Source organism: Meriones unguiculatus, chromosome 3 (assembly GCF_030254825.1).
Source record: "Meriones unguiculatus strain TT.TT164.6M chromosome 3, Bangor_MerUng_6.1, whole genome shotgun sequence".
Classification (NCBI taxonomy): Eukaryota; Metazoa; Chordata; class Mammalia; order Rodentia; family Muridae; genus Meriones; species Meriones unguiculatus.
In genome coordinates, this window is record NC_083351.1 from 108,154,346 (window position 1) to 108,167,172 (window position 12,827).

At 36.3% G+C, this 12,827-nt stretch overlaps 1 protein-coding gene across 5 annotated transcripts in view; it reads right to left on the reverse strand.

The window, feature by feature from the left end:
- The window catches only part of Cdh18 (cadherin 18), a 1,064,923-nt gene that overhangs the window by 111,419 nt on the left and 940,677 nt on the right, over positions 1-12,827 (reverse strand). For all 5 annotated transcript variants that reach the window (XM_060380420.1, XM_060380419.1, XM_060380418.1 and 2 more), the window contains one exon: positions 6,008-6,175. In XM_060380420.1, the coding sequence (XP_060236403.1) occupies positions 6,008-6,175 (168 nt within the window). The remainder of the gene's footprint in view (positions 1-6,007; positions 6,176-12,827) is intronic.

Consider the following 12,827-nt stretch of genomic DNA (forward strand, 5'->3'; position numbering starts at 1 on the left):
GATGTTTTTGGAAAATAAAATTAGAAAAACTATATAACAAGTATAAGTCTGGAATACTTTGTAATATATTACAAATATTATTTCTCTTTTAGAAAAACCAGATCTTCAGATGATTGTGCTTTGTGCTCCAAAAACTAATTTTTGAAGTTATCTAGTTCCTCTATTTATGTCTAGATTGCTCTCATGATCTTTGCTGAAGGTCATAAATTTCATTTATAGAAATTGATTTTACAGGTAGATTTATCAGGACAAACATGAATTCCAAACAAAGCATTTAATTCTTAGTGTTGGAAATGAGGAGAATAATACCCCCTCATCTGCTCTTCCTTAAATTTATTTGGAAAGATATTCTCATTCTTAAATCCCACACTTTTCTCTTTCAAACATATCGAGGCACTTTTAAAGCTAGGTTAGCTTTCTGTTAACCTTGCTAACATCTGTTTGTAGGTGACAACACATCCTAGGAAACCAGTTCCAATTTTCATTCTAATCCTGTCATGAGAATATGATAACTGCATTTGTTGTCCTTGCATAAATGCTACCAACTGCTGCTGAGGGCCCCAGTTTCCCAAGATGTCTACAGTGAGAAGTAATTGTATTAGATATTTATTATTTAAATGACAGAAAAATAATCATGTTTCTTTATATATTCTGGATATTAGCCCCTTATCAGATATAGTGTTGGTGGAGATCCTTTCCAGTCAGTCATTTTGCTGATAACAGTGTCCTTTGCTTCACAGAAGCTTTTCAGTTTCATGAGGTCCCATTTATTAATTATTGAGGACCCTGAGTAAGATGGTCATTCCTCATTCAGAGGGGCAAAAGAGACAGACATCAGAGGAGTGAGAAAACAGGGAATAGGACAGGAGCCTACCACAGAGGGCCTCTGAAAGACTACCCAGCATGGTATCAAAGTAGATGCTGAGACTCATAACCAAACTTTGGGCATAGTGCAAGAAATCCTATGAAAGAACAAGGAGATAGAAAGACCTGGAGGGAAGAGAAGCTCTAGAAGGAGAGCAACAGAACCAAAATTTTGGGCCCAGCAGTCTTTTCTGAGACTGATACTCCAACCAAGGATGCATGCAGATAACCTAGAACTCCTGCACAGATGTAGTCCATGGCAGCCCAGTCTTCAAGTGGATTCCCTACTCAAGGGAGCAGAGGCTGTCTCTGACATGAACTCAGTGGCTGGCTCTTTGATCACCTCTGCTTTGGGGGTACAGTCTTACCAGGCCACAGAGGAAGACAATGCAGGCAGTCCTGATGAGACCTGATTGGCTAGGGTAAGAGGGAAGGGAAGGAGAACCTCCCCTATCAATGGACTTGAGGAGAAGAACGGGTGGAGAAAAAGGAGGAAAATGGATTGGGAGGGGACCAGGGAGAGGGCTACAGCTGCGATAAAAAGCGAATAAATTGTAATAATTAATAACAGAAAAAACCTACATGATTCCAAAAAAAGGAAGAAAGAAAAAAAAAACCTCATGTTTTCAAAGGAAAGAATTCAAGTTCAGCCTCATTGAACTAACCATTAAGAATATTAGTGAACAGAGGAATTCTAGAGCAAATAGGCAAACACTCTGCTGAGAAAAAAAAATATTCACTGAGACATCACAAGCACTTTTGGTGTTTTCAGTTTTTTGGGGGGGATATCATATTGCCAGACCTTGGGATTTCTAGGAAATGAAGCTTCCTTATAAATGAGCATTGTTTTCTACCCAGTGTTACAGCTGCATTAACCATAACAATATAGTTTGTCCTTTTAAACTTAGAAACCCGGCATTGACATATCCATAGCTATTAAATATAAGATTGAGTGGTTTTGTTACTAGGTTGTTTTAAATAAAGGGTGGTCTTCTGCACCAAAATTCTATTGTTCAAAAAATATATTTTTATTACATATATACTATCTTTTATTTTAATTTTATGTTAATTTTTCTTTGTCCGTGTGTGTGTGTGTGTGTGTGTGTGTGTGTGTGTGTGTGTGAATAGGGCATCAGACTCCTGGAGCTAGATTACAGGTGAGCCTTAGGATAGAAACCAGGACCTTTACAAGAGCCAAGTGGCTCTTAGCCACTTCGTATTCTTTAGCTACCATGTAAGAGCTTTGTGTAATCTGATATAGTTTCCTCATGAATAACTAATGCCTTACCTTGAACTTTCAGTTTATAAATTTGATGTCTACATTTAGGCTTCCTGAAAGAACCACAGCTGGATCTGTTGCTTTCCTCTGCAGCTTTCTCATCAACTTCTCTCCATCACAGAATTCAGAGTTATGACCTGCTCTGTTTCAGGCTTCAAGCATAAAGGGATAGTGAGTATGACTATGGCTCTTGTCCAGATCATTAATATTTTCTGCATATCAGCACTGTGCCTTCTTCATTTTCTAATAAATGACAACTTTATTGGAATAAGTTTTTAATATCCTCTGTGATCCTTTGAATTAACAGGTTAACTGTTCAGTACTAGAGGCTCTGACTTCTATTTAATATCAGTGTTTATCATGGCAAATTAAACTGAAGGCAATCACTCATTTTTAACTCAACATGTAAGCCTTCTGACTCTTTGTTTTCCACTCAAGAATTCAGAAGCAATTGTACTATTATTAATTATTTTAACATCAATATTGACCTCAAGAAAACATAAGGTCCAAGGAGAGGGAGATAAGTGATGGAGTGAGCTGTCCCTGAGGACTCACAATACAGAGAATGTTTATGGGGATAGTGTGCCATGTAGACATGATTCATGGTGATCCAAAACAATTTTACTTGTAACAATCAGGATCTGGGGTCATAGGCCACTGTGGCAGATATTGTGATGATGAAACTGTTTGAAATATAAAACCTGTTTCTGGAAAATCATACACACAGAATTGTTTGAAATAGGTCTGCAATAACCTTTAAATTGTGAAAAATGCATTATTTGTCAACTGCAATAAAACTAAGAGAGTACTATCTGTCACATTTATAAAAGAAGATTAAACTGAATAAAACATTCATTGGAAATATTAAACATTTTCAAATGTAAACAAAAATGAAGGATATATTCTACAAAGAAAAGGGATTCAAATGGTAAGAACTGGATCCCTAAAATGCAGTAACAGTTACATAAAACTATTATTTTTTTTAAATATTAGCTTTGTAGTGGATGAAGCACAGACCTTTTGAGATAGAATGTGAAATACTATGAGGCAACTTATCTGAACCTTTAAGCACCGTACTAGACACAGCATTAAAAAAGTCTTCTTTTACCTTTTGAATATTCATAATACAGACACCCACTTGTAATATTGTGCCACATTAGCACATTTTTCTTGTAATGTCTTCAAATGCTGTCAGAATTTTACCACTGTAGCCAAGCCAATCTCATTATTCCCCATTTTTGTTTCTGAATGGGCCATAATTTCCTGCACTGTATGAGATATTTTCTCATGATTTCTTTGACTCCACTGTGAACTGGTAATACTCTCTAAAGCACGCTTCAGAAATAGAAACTTGATGGGTAATAAAAAGGTATTTAGTTCACTAGCCCTTGACCATTTTAATGTATACATCCACTCCCAAGGCAGTGAGAACTCTAATTACTTTATTTTTCCAAGAACTAGAGAGAGGAGAAAAGTTCAACACAATGACTTTTAAATTAGAAGTATTGGGAAATGGTTATAAATTAAGTGTGCTCATTATGTTTAAAGAAAGAAAAGGTGGTGATCTTTATCTTAAAACCAAGGCTCTGTATTAGAAAGTACAAATGAAGTTTAGTATATGACTGCTGAAATGTGTGCTTAGTTAATGTGTCAGAAAAGATCACTGGAGAAGTCAAAGAACAGAGAAGTAAGTTCATATAGAGACTAGAAGTAGCATAAAATATCCAGCTTAAGGAACACTTACAGAAACTATATATCTACAAAACTGAGGCTGATAGAGCAACGATGCACAGACGACAGGTCTAGTATTGTAATTATTGGCATAGAAATGAGAACCTTGAATAGAGTGTGACAGAACTTTCTCACATCTCAATAGATAGATTTTAAAAGTTTACATGGGGAAGGATAAAAATCAGTTAATATCTATGTTATCATAGCTAAACTGAAGAAAATAGAAGAGGACACATTACAAAATCAAGCCTTGTTTAATCTACAATAAAAGGAAAACAGCATAGTATAGTACTCTGGTTAAATTTGTCAAATAAAAGAAGCCTTATTTATTACAAGACAGAATGATTACTAAGTACATTATGAAAGTCTCTAATTTTGTCATACATATTGGGAAAAGAAAAACATTTGAGGGCCTCCTTTAGAATATTACGAGGCAGGCATTCATACTAACGTTAGTTGCAATGTTATGGTAAGAATCATCTCTGAGTTTTATGAAGAATGATGGAAATCATAAGCTCATAGAGGCTTAAAAATTCCACATGTCAAGAGAAACAGAATATTGTATCCATCTCACAGATATGATCTGTATACCCTTTGAATTATTGAAAAATACATGAACACCCTCCTCTTTGTGAAAATATAGTGTTTATTACCTATCTTTACTTTCAGGTAGCCTATCATGACTTCCCACCATGTAAATACCTATTTGATAAACAACAATGTATCTGCATAAATCAATCAACTCTTCTATTGCAATGTGTGCTACCATAGTGATACTAAGTTATTCAAAATACAGCATTGTGTTTAGTTTTAATCAAAGTTGAAACCTTCTTTTAGACATGACAAAGTAACAGAATCTGGGTACTTACTACCTCCATATCAAATTGCTAACCACATTTCTGAGTATGCAGGATCAAAATCTGTTTTATTTTATTTTATTTTTTTAACTCTACACAAAAGACTGTAAGTGGAAGAAAGCCACAGTAAGTTCACTCAAAGTGCACATCTAATGTTTTCTTGCCAGAGAAGGCAGTTAATTTTATTTTTTCTTTAAACATCTGCATTGTTATCTACCAAGATAAAACAATTAGAAATGCATTTGTCATCTAGATTCATCTATATAAACCATATTATCCACATATGACAAAAGTTTATTGTTGTTTAAGTGTATCATAGAATCTTAATTGGCTTGTAAAGATAATAACTTTTTAGAGACAGTGATAGTGATAAGGATAGTTTGAAAACTACAATTTTACTTCAAACACTTATTCATTAAGCTCCTATCTTCTACAAACTGAGATTAAGGGCTTATTTAGAACTTCAATATCTTTGAAAAAGGTATTTATGAAAAATCTGGGGGTGGTATAGAGGATGGTAAGGGGAAAAACAAGGAGGTAAATATGTTTAAAATATTTTAAGTGAAATGACCCTGCCCACATGAAGTGCAGAGATGAAGAGGGAACAAAGATTGAGGGAATGTCTGACCAATAACTGGCCCAAACTGGGACCCACTCTGTGTTAGAGAGTTAGCCCCTGACACTATTAATGATGCTCTGCTATGACTGCATAAAAACCAGCTCTTTCCAAAGACACAGAATTCACATCTCCCTGCTTTTGCACTTCCTTTTGCATTATGAATTACGTTTTATACATTCATATTCCATTCTGAAACATAAACTTATTAAATCCCATTTTAACAACCTTTAGAAGATATTTGTATGTGTTGGAGTGCATGCATGCAGGCAAACATGTGTGCTTGTGTGTGTGAGTGCACCTTCACTTACACAGTATACATTTCATTTTTAGGCAGTTTCATAACCTGAATATGAATTTGTTGCATGGATGAGATGTCCACATGAGAATGCAGTGTAAATATATCCATGAATGTTTTACTAATACGTATCTCCTTTGTATCAAGTAAGATTTCATTAATTATATAATGCACTTTATGTGTTTCAGAATTAGAAGGTCAAATGATATCTTTACACATTACCAATGAAGAGACAAAAATACAAAGGAGACCAGCAAGGAATAACACTCTCTTAATAAAACAGTACATAATGTATTCAGTTATTCCATTTGTTTTGCATAATGACTGATGATAAATGTAACATGTAGACAAAAGGTACATACTCTGTGGGAACCGAGGTGGGTTGTCATTGACATCAGTCAAGGTTATATTGACAGTTGTGGATCCCGAAAGTCCGCCAACTTGCCCAGCCATGTCTTTGGCTTGAATGACCACTGAGTAATGCTCTCTGGCTTCTCTATCCATGTTGTGCAAAGCTGTTCTAATGACTCCTGGAAAATGAAGAGTTAAAAAACAATCAGTACAAATTGTACATTAAACAAGTAACATTTTAAGACACATGAATACTGTTTTCAGTATTGATTTTTAAAATAGCAAGTTTTACATGAGAGCTACATTTTTAAGAAAAATAATACCTTATTATTCAAAAACTGAATCACTGACATGTTTGTGTTCGTTAAAATATCTTAAACCAGTCTTTTTATCTCAAAATAAAATAATCGTTCATTATATGTTTCTTGGGTTGGATGGCTCCCCAAGGCAGCCTTCAGCCTGGACATGCAGGTAGAAGTCATTGAACAACTTGTGAATATATGTTCTCTCTTTCTGCCTTATGGGATGTGGGATCAAACTCAGGTTATCAGGCTGCCATCTTCATCCATCGCAACATTTCATTGACTTTTCAGACATTTTTGAACCATTCTCATTAATATATCTTAATCGTCTTACCCTCGAAGCAAATATTAGCAATGTCCATCAAATTTCTTGGTTCAAATTTTTATAAACACTTTTATATATAATATTTTGACATGAGAGGATTAGTTATATAACCAATGTTGGAAATAAAACGAGAAGCTGTAACAGCAGAAAGGATAAGTGAATCCAGCCACAGTATACAAAACTATATACTAAGATAGTTCTTCTCTCTGTCTCTCTTCTTTTGCAATTGAATTGATTAGATTTACAGTGATTTAGATTGTAAAGCCTTAGGCACCAGGAAAGAAGATATCACAGTTTCAAATATAGTGAGCAAATAATTGAGGCCATTTTGGAGAGATTTTCCCAAAGATAAACAAAGAAGAAAATGATTGCTATCAAAATAAATTCTAAGAGTACAATAATAAATGACTCACCAAATTCATGCATATGCAAAAGCCTCTAGTATTTCTCTTACAGAGAACAGTTTCTCATTACGTATGGTAATTATGTAAGTAGTAATTGGAATCATGTAGGAATGAACATGCAGAGGATACATAAAATTAGTTAGTAAATGGCAAATATACTGTATATTTGAAACACAGAGATAATTTTATTAAGGAAAACGCAGTATAAATGGACCTTACATCTTTTTAAAATTCTTTAGTAATTACACTTTATTCACTTTGTATCCCCCTTGTGGTTCCCTCCCTCCTCCAGTCCCAATCCCTCTCTTCCTTCCCTCTCTGTATGTATGCCTCACCCCAAGTCCACTGATAGGGGAGGTCTTCTTTTTCTTTTCCTTCCTTCTGATCCTAGTCAATTAGGTCTCAACAGGAGTGGCTGCATTGTTCTCTTCTGTGGCCTTGTAATGGTGCTTCCCCCTCAGGGGGAGGTAATTAAAGAGCAGACCAATCAGTTCATGTCAGAGACAGTTCCTGTTTCTATTACAATGGAACCCACTTGGATACTGAACTGCCATGGGCTACATCCGTGCAGGGGTCTTAGGTTAACTCCATGTCTAGCCCTTGGTTGGAGTATCAGTCTCAGAAAAGACCCCTGTGCTCAGATTTTTTGGTTCTGTTGCTCTCCTTGTGGAGTTCCTGTCCTCTCTAGATCTTACTATTTCCCACTTTTTTCATAAGATTTTCTGCACTCTGCCCAAAGGTTGCCCATAAGTCTCAGCATCTGCATTGATACTCTGCAGGGCAGAGCCTTTCAGAGGTCCTCTGTGTCAGGCTCCTGATTTGTTCCCTCTTTTCTCCTTCTTCTGATGTCTAGCCTCTTTGCCTTTCTGGATAGGAATTGAGCATTTTAGCAAGAATCCTCCTTCTTGATTAGGTTCTTTAGGTGTACAGATTTTAGTAGGTTTATTCTATATTAAATGTCTATATGAGTGAGTATATACCATGTGCATCTTTCTACTTCTGGGATAGCTCACACAGGATGATCTTTTCCAGATCCCACCATTTACCTACAAATTTCATGATTTCCTTGTTTTTTTATTGGTGAGTAATATTCCATTGTATAGATGTGCCACAATTTCTGTATTTCACCTTACACCCATCAGAATGGCCAAGATGAAAAACTCAAGTGAAAACACATGCTGGAGAGGTTGTGGAGAAAGGGAAACTCTCCTCCATTACTGGTGGGAATGTAAACTTGTACAACCACTCTGGAAAGCAAGCTAGCCCTTTCTCAGACAACTAGGAATAGCACTTCCTCAAGATCCAGCTATACCACTCCTAGGTATATACTCAAAAGAGGCTCAAGTACACAATAAGGATATTTGTTCAACCATGTTTGTAGAAGCCTTATTTGTAATAGCCAGAAGCTGGAAACAGCCCAGATGCCCCTCAGTGGAGGAATGGACTTTATATCTTAAGGGAGAAAAGTTAAAATGTTGCATAGATTTATCTTTTCATAATATATTAAACTGACATTTTACAAAACGTAAATATCTAAAGGTAAAAACCAGTCACTGTTTCATATACACTTTTTTTTTTTTTTCAATGCAGTTTATTCAGGAACATTGAACAATCCTCGGACCCCGGGGAAAGCCAGCCCACAGCTTAAATAGCCTCTGGGTAGCCAACCCAGGCGTGCCACGGGGGCAATGCAGATAGGTCCACATACATGGAAGCAAGCCAGATCCTCGGCCTTAGCCAAATGTGGAGTTGTTCGTGACAGAGAGCACTCACCATCGGGAAGGTGGAAGGCGGAAACCAGCTCCATCTTTAAGGCATAGCATTCCGCAGCTCTCTACAGTTCCCCCTTTTTGTTTTAGACGCATCAAGCAAGAGTAGAGGTCTGATCTCTGATATTAGAAATAAATTGGGACTTTTTTAAAGTCAGTCATTTTGAAGGATCTAGTAGGAAAATATATAAAGCTCCCTCCTCCATATGTGCACTGAAGTCACACTATGTCTCTTCTTGTTCACTGTATCTACTTCTTGAACCAATTAGAAAGAAACATGATAACCAAATTGAATATAGAAAGAACAGGTGATATCTAAAACTAACACACAATTCTCGGTTCATCTAAATCTACAAATCTCTATATTGCAGTCCAGTATGCTGTTTAGTTATTGTCACCATAAGAAGCAGGTGAAGGACCAGATAATCTAACAGTTTGCTAGTGTCTTTTCATTATACACTGACCATTATCAACCAGCTTAGATATATGTGACCTGGAGAACCTAGAGGTGGCTAATAGTTTTTCTTTTACCCTTTCAGTGGATTTTATTGGGGGATCATATTCTATGCCCTCTTAAAATAAAAGTTAGAATGAAAAGGGCAGCTGAGTCAAACATATTCTTCACTTATACACCCTCATGGCATTTCATACCATCACTGTGTCTTTCAGAGCAGGACATTTTTTACAAGCCTTCATGGACACCCCATTACCATTTAACTTCTAGGGTTACAGCAAGGGTCACTTTTGTTTATCTTTCTATGAGTTCTGGCAAAAATATAGTGATGTGTACCTACATGTTTCTAGCTGATAAAGAATTTTACTTACCTTAGACCTCTTTTATCCTCTGCTTAATCATCCTTCCTTTCTTCCTTTACTGACAATCACTGTATATTTTTTTTCTTTTTGAACTGTTTGGTATTTACAAATATTGCGTAATTTAAACATATGGCATTTTCTTATTTAGATCGTCTTCTTCATACTCACTTTTTTCCTATTTTTCATAATTTGGAAGTTCCTTTGTTTGAGTGATAATACTTGACTATTTTCATGTAGCACATATTGCATATCAATATATCAGCATACCAAAACCTCACAGTCTAGATTTAGTACATCTTATACACGTATCAAAGCCTATCTTGTTTACTGTTATCTCTGATAATGATAAACAAAAAGGCTGTAAACATCTGTGCACAAGGTTTTATGTTTTCACACTTTGTAAATGTGAGTGTGTAAATAACTATGAAAGTGATTACTATATCATAAGGTAAAAGCATATGTTTTGTTAAATTTTTTCAAATGTTCTTCAAGTGTTATTATAAATTTTTACATTCACTCCCGTAATTAGCATCTTGTTTCTTGCATCTTCACATTCTATCAGCATTGCTGATATCAATGCTCTTTATTTCAGCTATTATTTGTGTAAGCAGCATAGTCTCATTTCGTTATAATTTGCATTTCTTGACTGGCATATGATGTGGAACATCTTAATATGTCAATTTGTCACATATATAATGCTTTGAGCAAGACTTCTTTTCAGGACTTTTGTAAGATTTTAAAATATGTTTTACTACTTTTCTATTGGTATTTACAATTATTCTTTATAATAAGTTGATATCACTATGTATTAACCAAGTTTCTCTTAGAAAACCAACAAATAGAATTGTTAGATGGTAATAGATGACAGGTAAATTGATGATAGAGACATACATACATACATAGGTAATGCATGCATACTAATGTAAACCTCTCTGTGTTTGAGATGGTATCTCACAGAGGAGCAGACAGTGAAGGTTTTATTTTTTAATTATTATTATTATGTATTACAATTTATTCACTTTGTGTCCCAGCTGTAGCCAGTTCCTTCATCTCCTCCTTGTACTACCTTCCCTCAATGTTCCCACCTTATGTCCCTCCCCTAGTCCACTGATAGGGGAGGTCCCCCCTCCCACTATCTGACCCTAGCCTATCAGTGTTGGGAACTAAGCCCTGGGACCCTTCCTAAGAGCCTGGCCCACCAGATAAGCACCTGAGGTCAGCAGGCCATAGTTTCTTAGGACCCATTGTTCCCAAAACTGTTTGCTTTGGGACACATCCCATTGTTCCCAAAACTGTTTGCTTTGGGACACATCCCATTGTTCACAAAACTGTTTGCTTTGGGACACATCCGTGACCACAGATGTTATCTTTGGGCCTTGTAACTCTTTAACCCACCTTCTTAGTCTTGGGAACTTCCCACCTCCCCACCAAGGGCCTTGTTATTTTTCCACTACTACTCCCCTTTTCTCGCCCCTCTCCCCCGCCCTGCCAGAGCCGTGCTTTAAAAGAAATACCAAAGCTCAATAAAGCTGACACTTGACCGGCAACCGTCTGCTTGTGTCCTTTCTCTCTCTCGCCCATCTTTTTCAGGATTGACCCCCTTCGCCCCCACGAATAACTAGGTCCCGCATGTCGGGGCATATCAGGTCTCATCAGGACTGTCTGGATCCTCTTTCTCTGCGACCTATTTAGACCACCTTGCCAGGGGCACATGGTCAAAGAAATGTCCAGGGGCACATGGACATGAGTCCATGTCAGAGAAAATCCCTCCTCCCCACTTTGAGACTGAGCTTTCATGGACTATATATGATTAGGGGTCTAGGTCCTATCCATGCATGGTCCTTGGTTGATACATCGATCTCTGCAGGATCTCCTGAGACCAGCTATTTTGTTTGGCTCTGTTGCTCTCCTTGTGGAGGTCCTGTCCCCTCAAGGTCTTTCTCTTTCCCCTTTCTTCTCTTTAACCCAATGATGGTGTCAGCATCTAAGTGATAAACTATTGGGGTTGGTGGAACTGGGGATAGAAAGTGCTTAGTAGGAGAAATTTGGGAGTTGTTTGGGTTGCTTTGAAATCTATACCTTAACTTTGGAACTTGTCTTTTTTTTCTGTTTGTATCCTCACTTCCGTAACTTGAGCAGCCTCCTATAACATAGGCCCCTGAGGTCACAGTTTTTCTGGCTCAAAAAGCAGGCCCATCTATCCTTGGATTGAAATATCTGAAATCACAAGTCAAAATGAAGCCTCTGTCCCTTAAATAGTCTCTCTCAATTTGGTCAAGCAAGTAAATCTTATTAATACATCATTCTTGTATATGTAAGCATACAATAATTTTTCTTAATAGGATATCTGATTCTGACATTTGTCTATGAATCCATATGCTCAGTGATTACAGTTTAATTACCTTTTGAAACTGTAAAATCAATATGGCCATAGAATGTATAATTTTCACTAGCAAATTTTAAAAAATAAAAATATAAAAGATCCCCATTTATTATTGTGTTACTGTGTACTACACATGCTGCCAATGAAAAAAACATTAATTTAGATGTTTGGTAGGGAGATGGCTGTATCCTACTCTGAATTTCTGTTATGGTTTCCTAACAATGTTTGCTGCACAAATTTAACAAAATTCATTTGCCTCTTCTCCTACATTTCTAGGTTAAAGCAACAGGATATGATTGCTTGTGTATCATTTCATTTTGTCCTTATTATAGTCCCCAGAAAATGATTGCATCTACTTTACTGTTGCACACATTATGTTCTGAGGTTGTCACTTGTGTTTTTCAATCACCTTGGCAGGGAGGCACTTGTTATTAAGAATTATTCTCTGCTGAATACAAGTTCTCAATGTTGAAGCCTCATCTGTGGTTATGAACATTATTTCTTGAGTCTCATTCACTGGAAGACCTTAAGATTATGCTTCTTAAATAATGGCATTCATATAACAAAAATACTCTAAAGTGTTTTCTTGCATTTTAAAGCAGTAAATAAGAGTACAAGAGGAAAATATTATCAAATTTGGTTCTTTAGTTATCTCCACAGATTACAAAATAAATATGCTTAATAGACAGGCACAAATAAATCAACATACATAATCAAATTGATACTGAAGTTTCTTAGGTTCACATAACATTTATAGCACTCATAAATTCCCCTTGATGTGTATACATGTTCCCATATACTCAGTTGCTGAGAATCTAACACATTTCTCCAG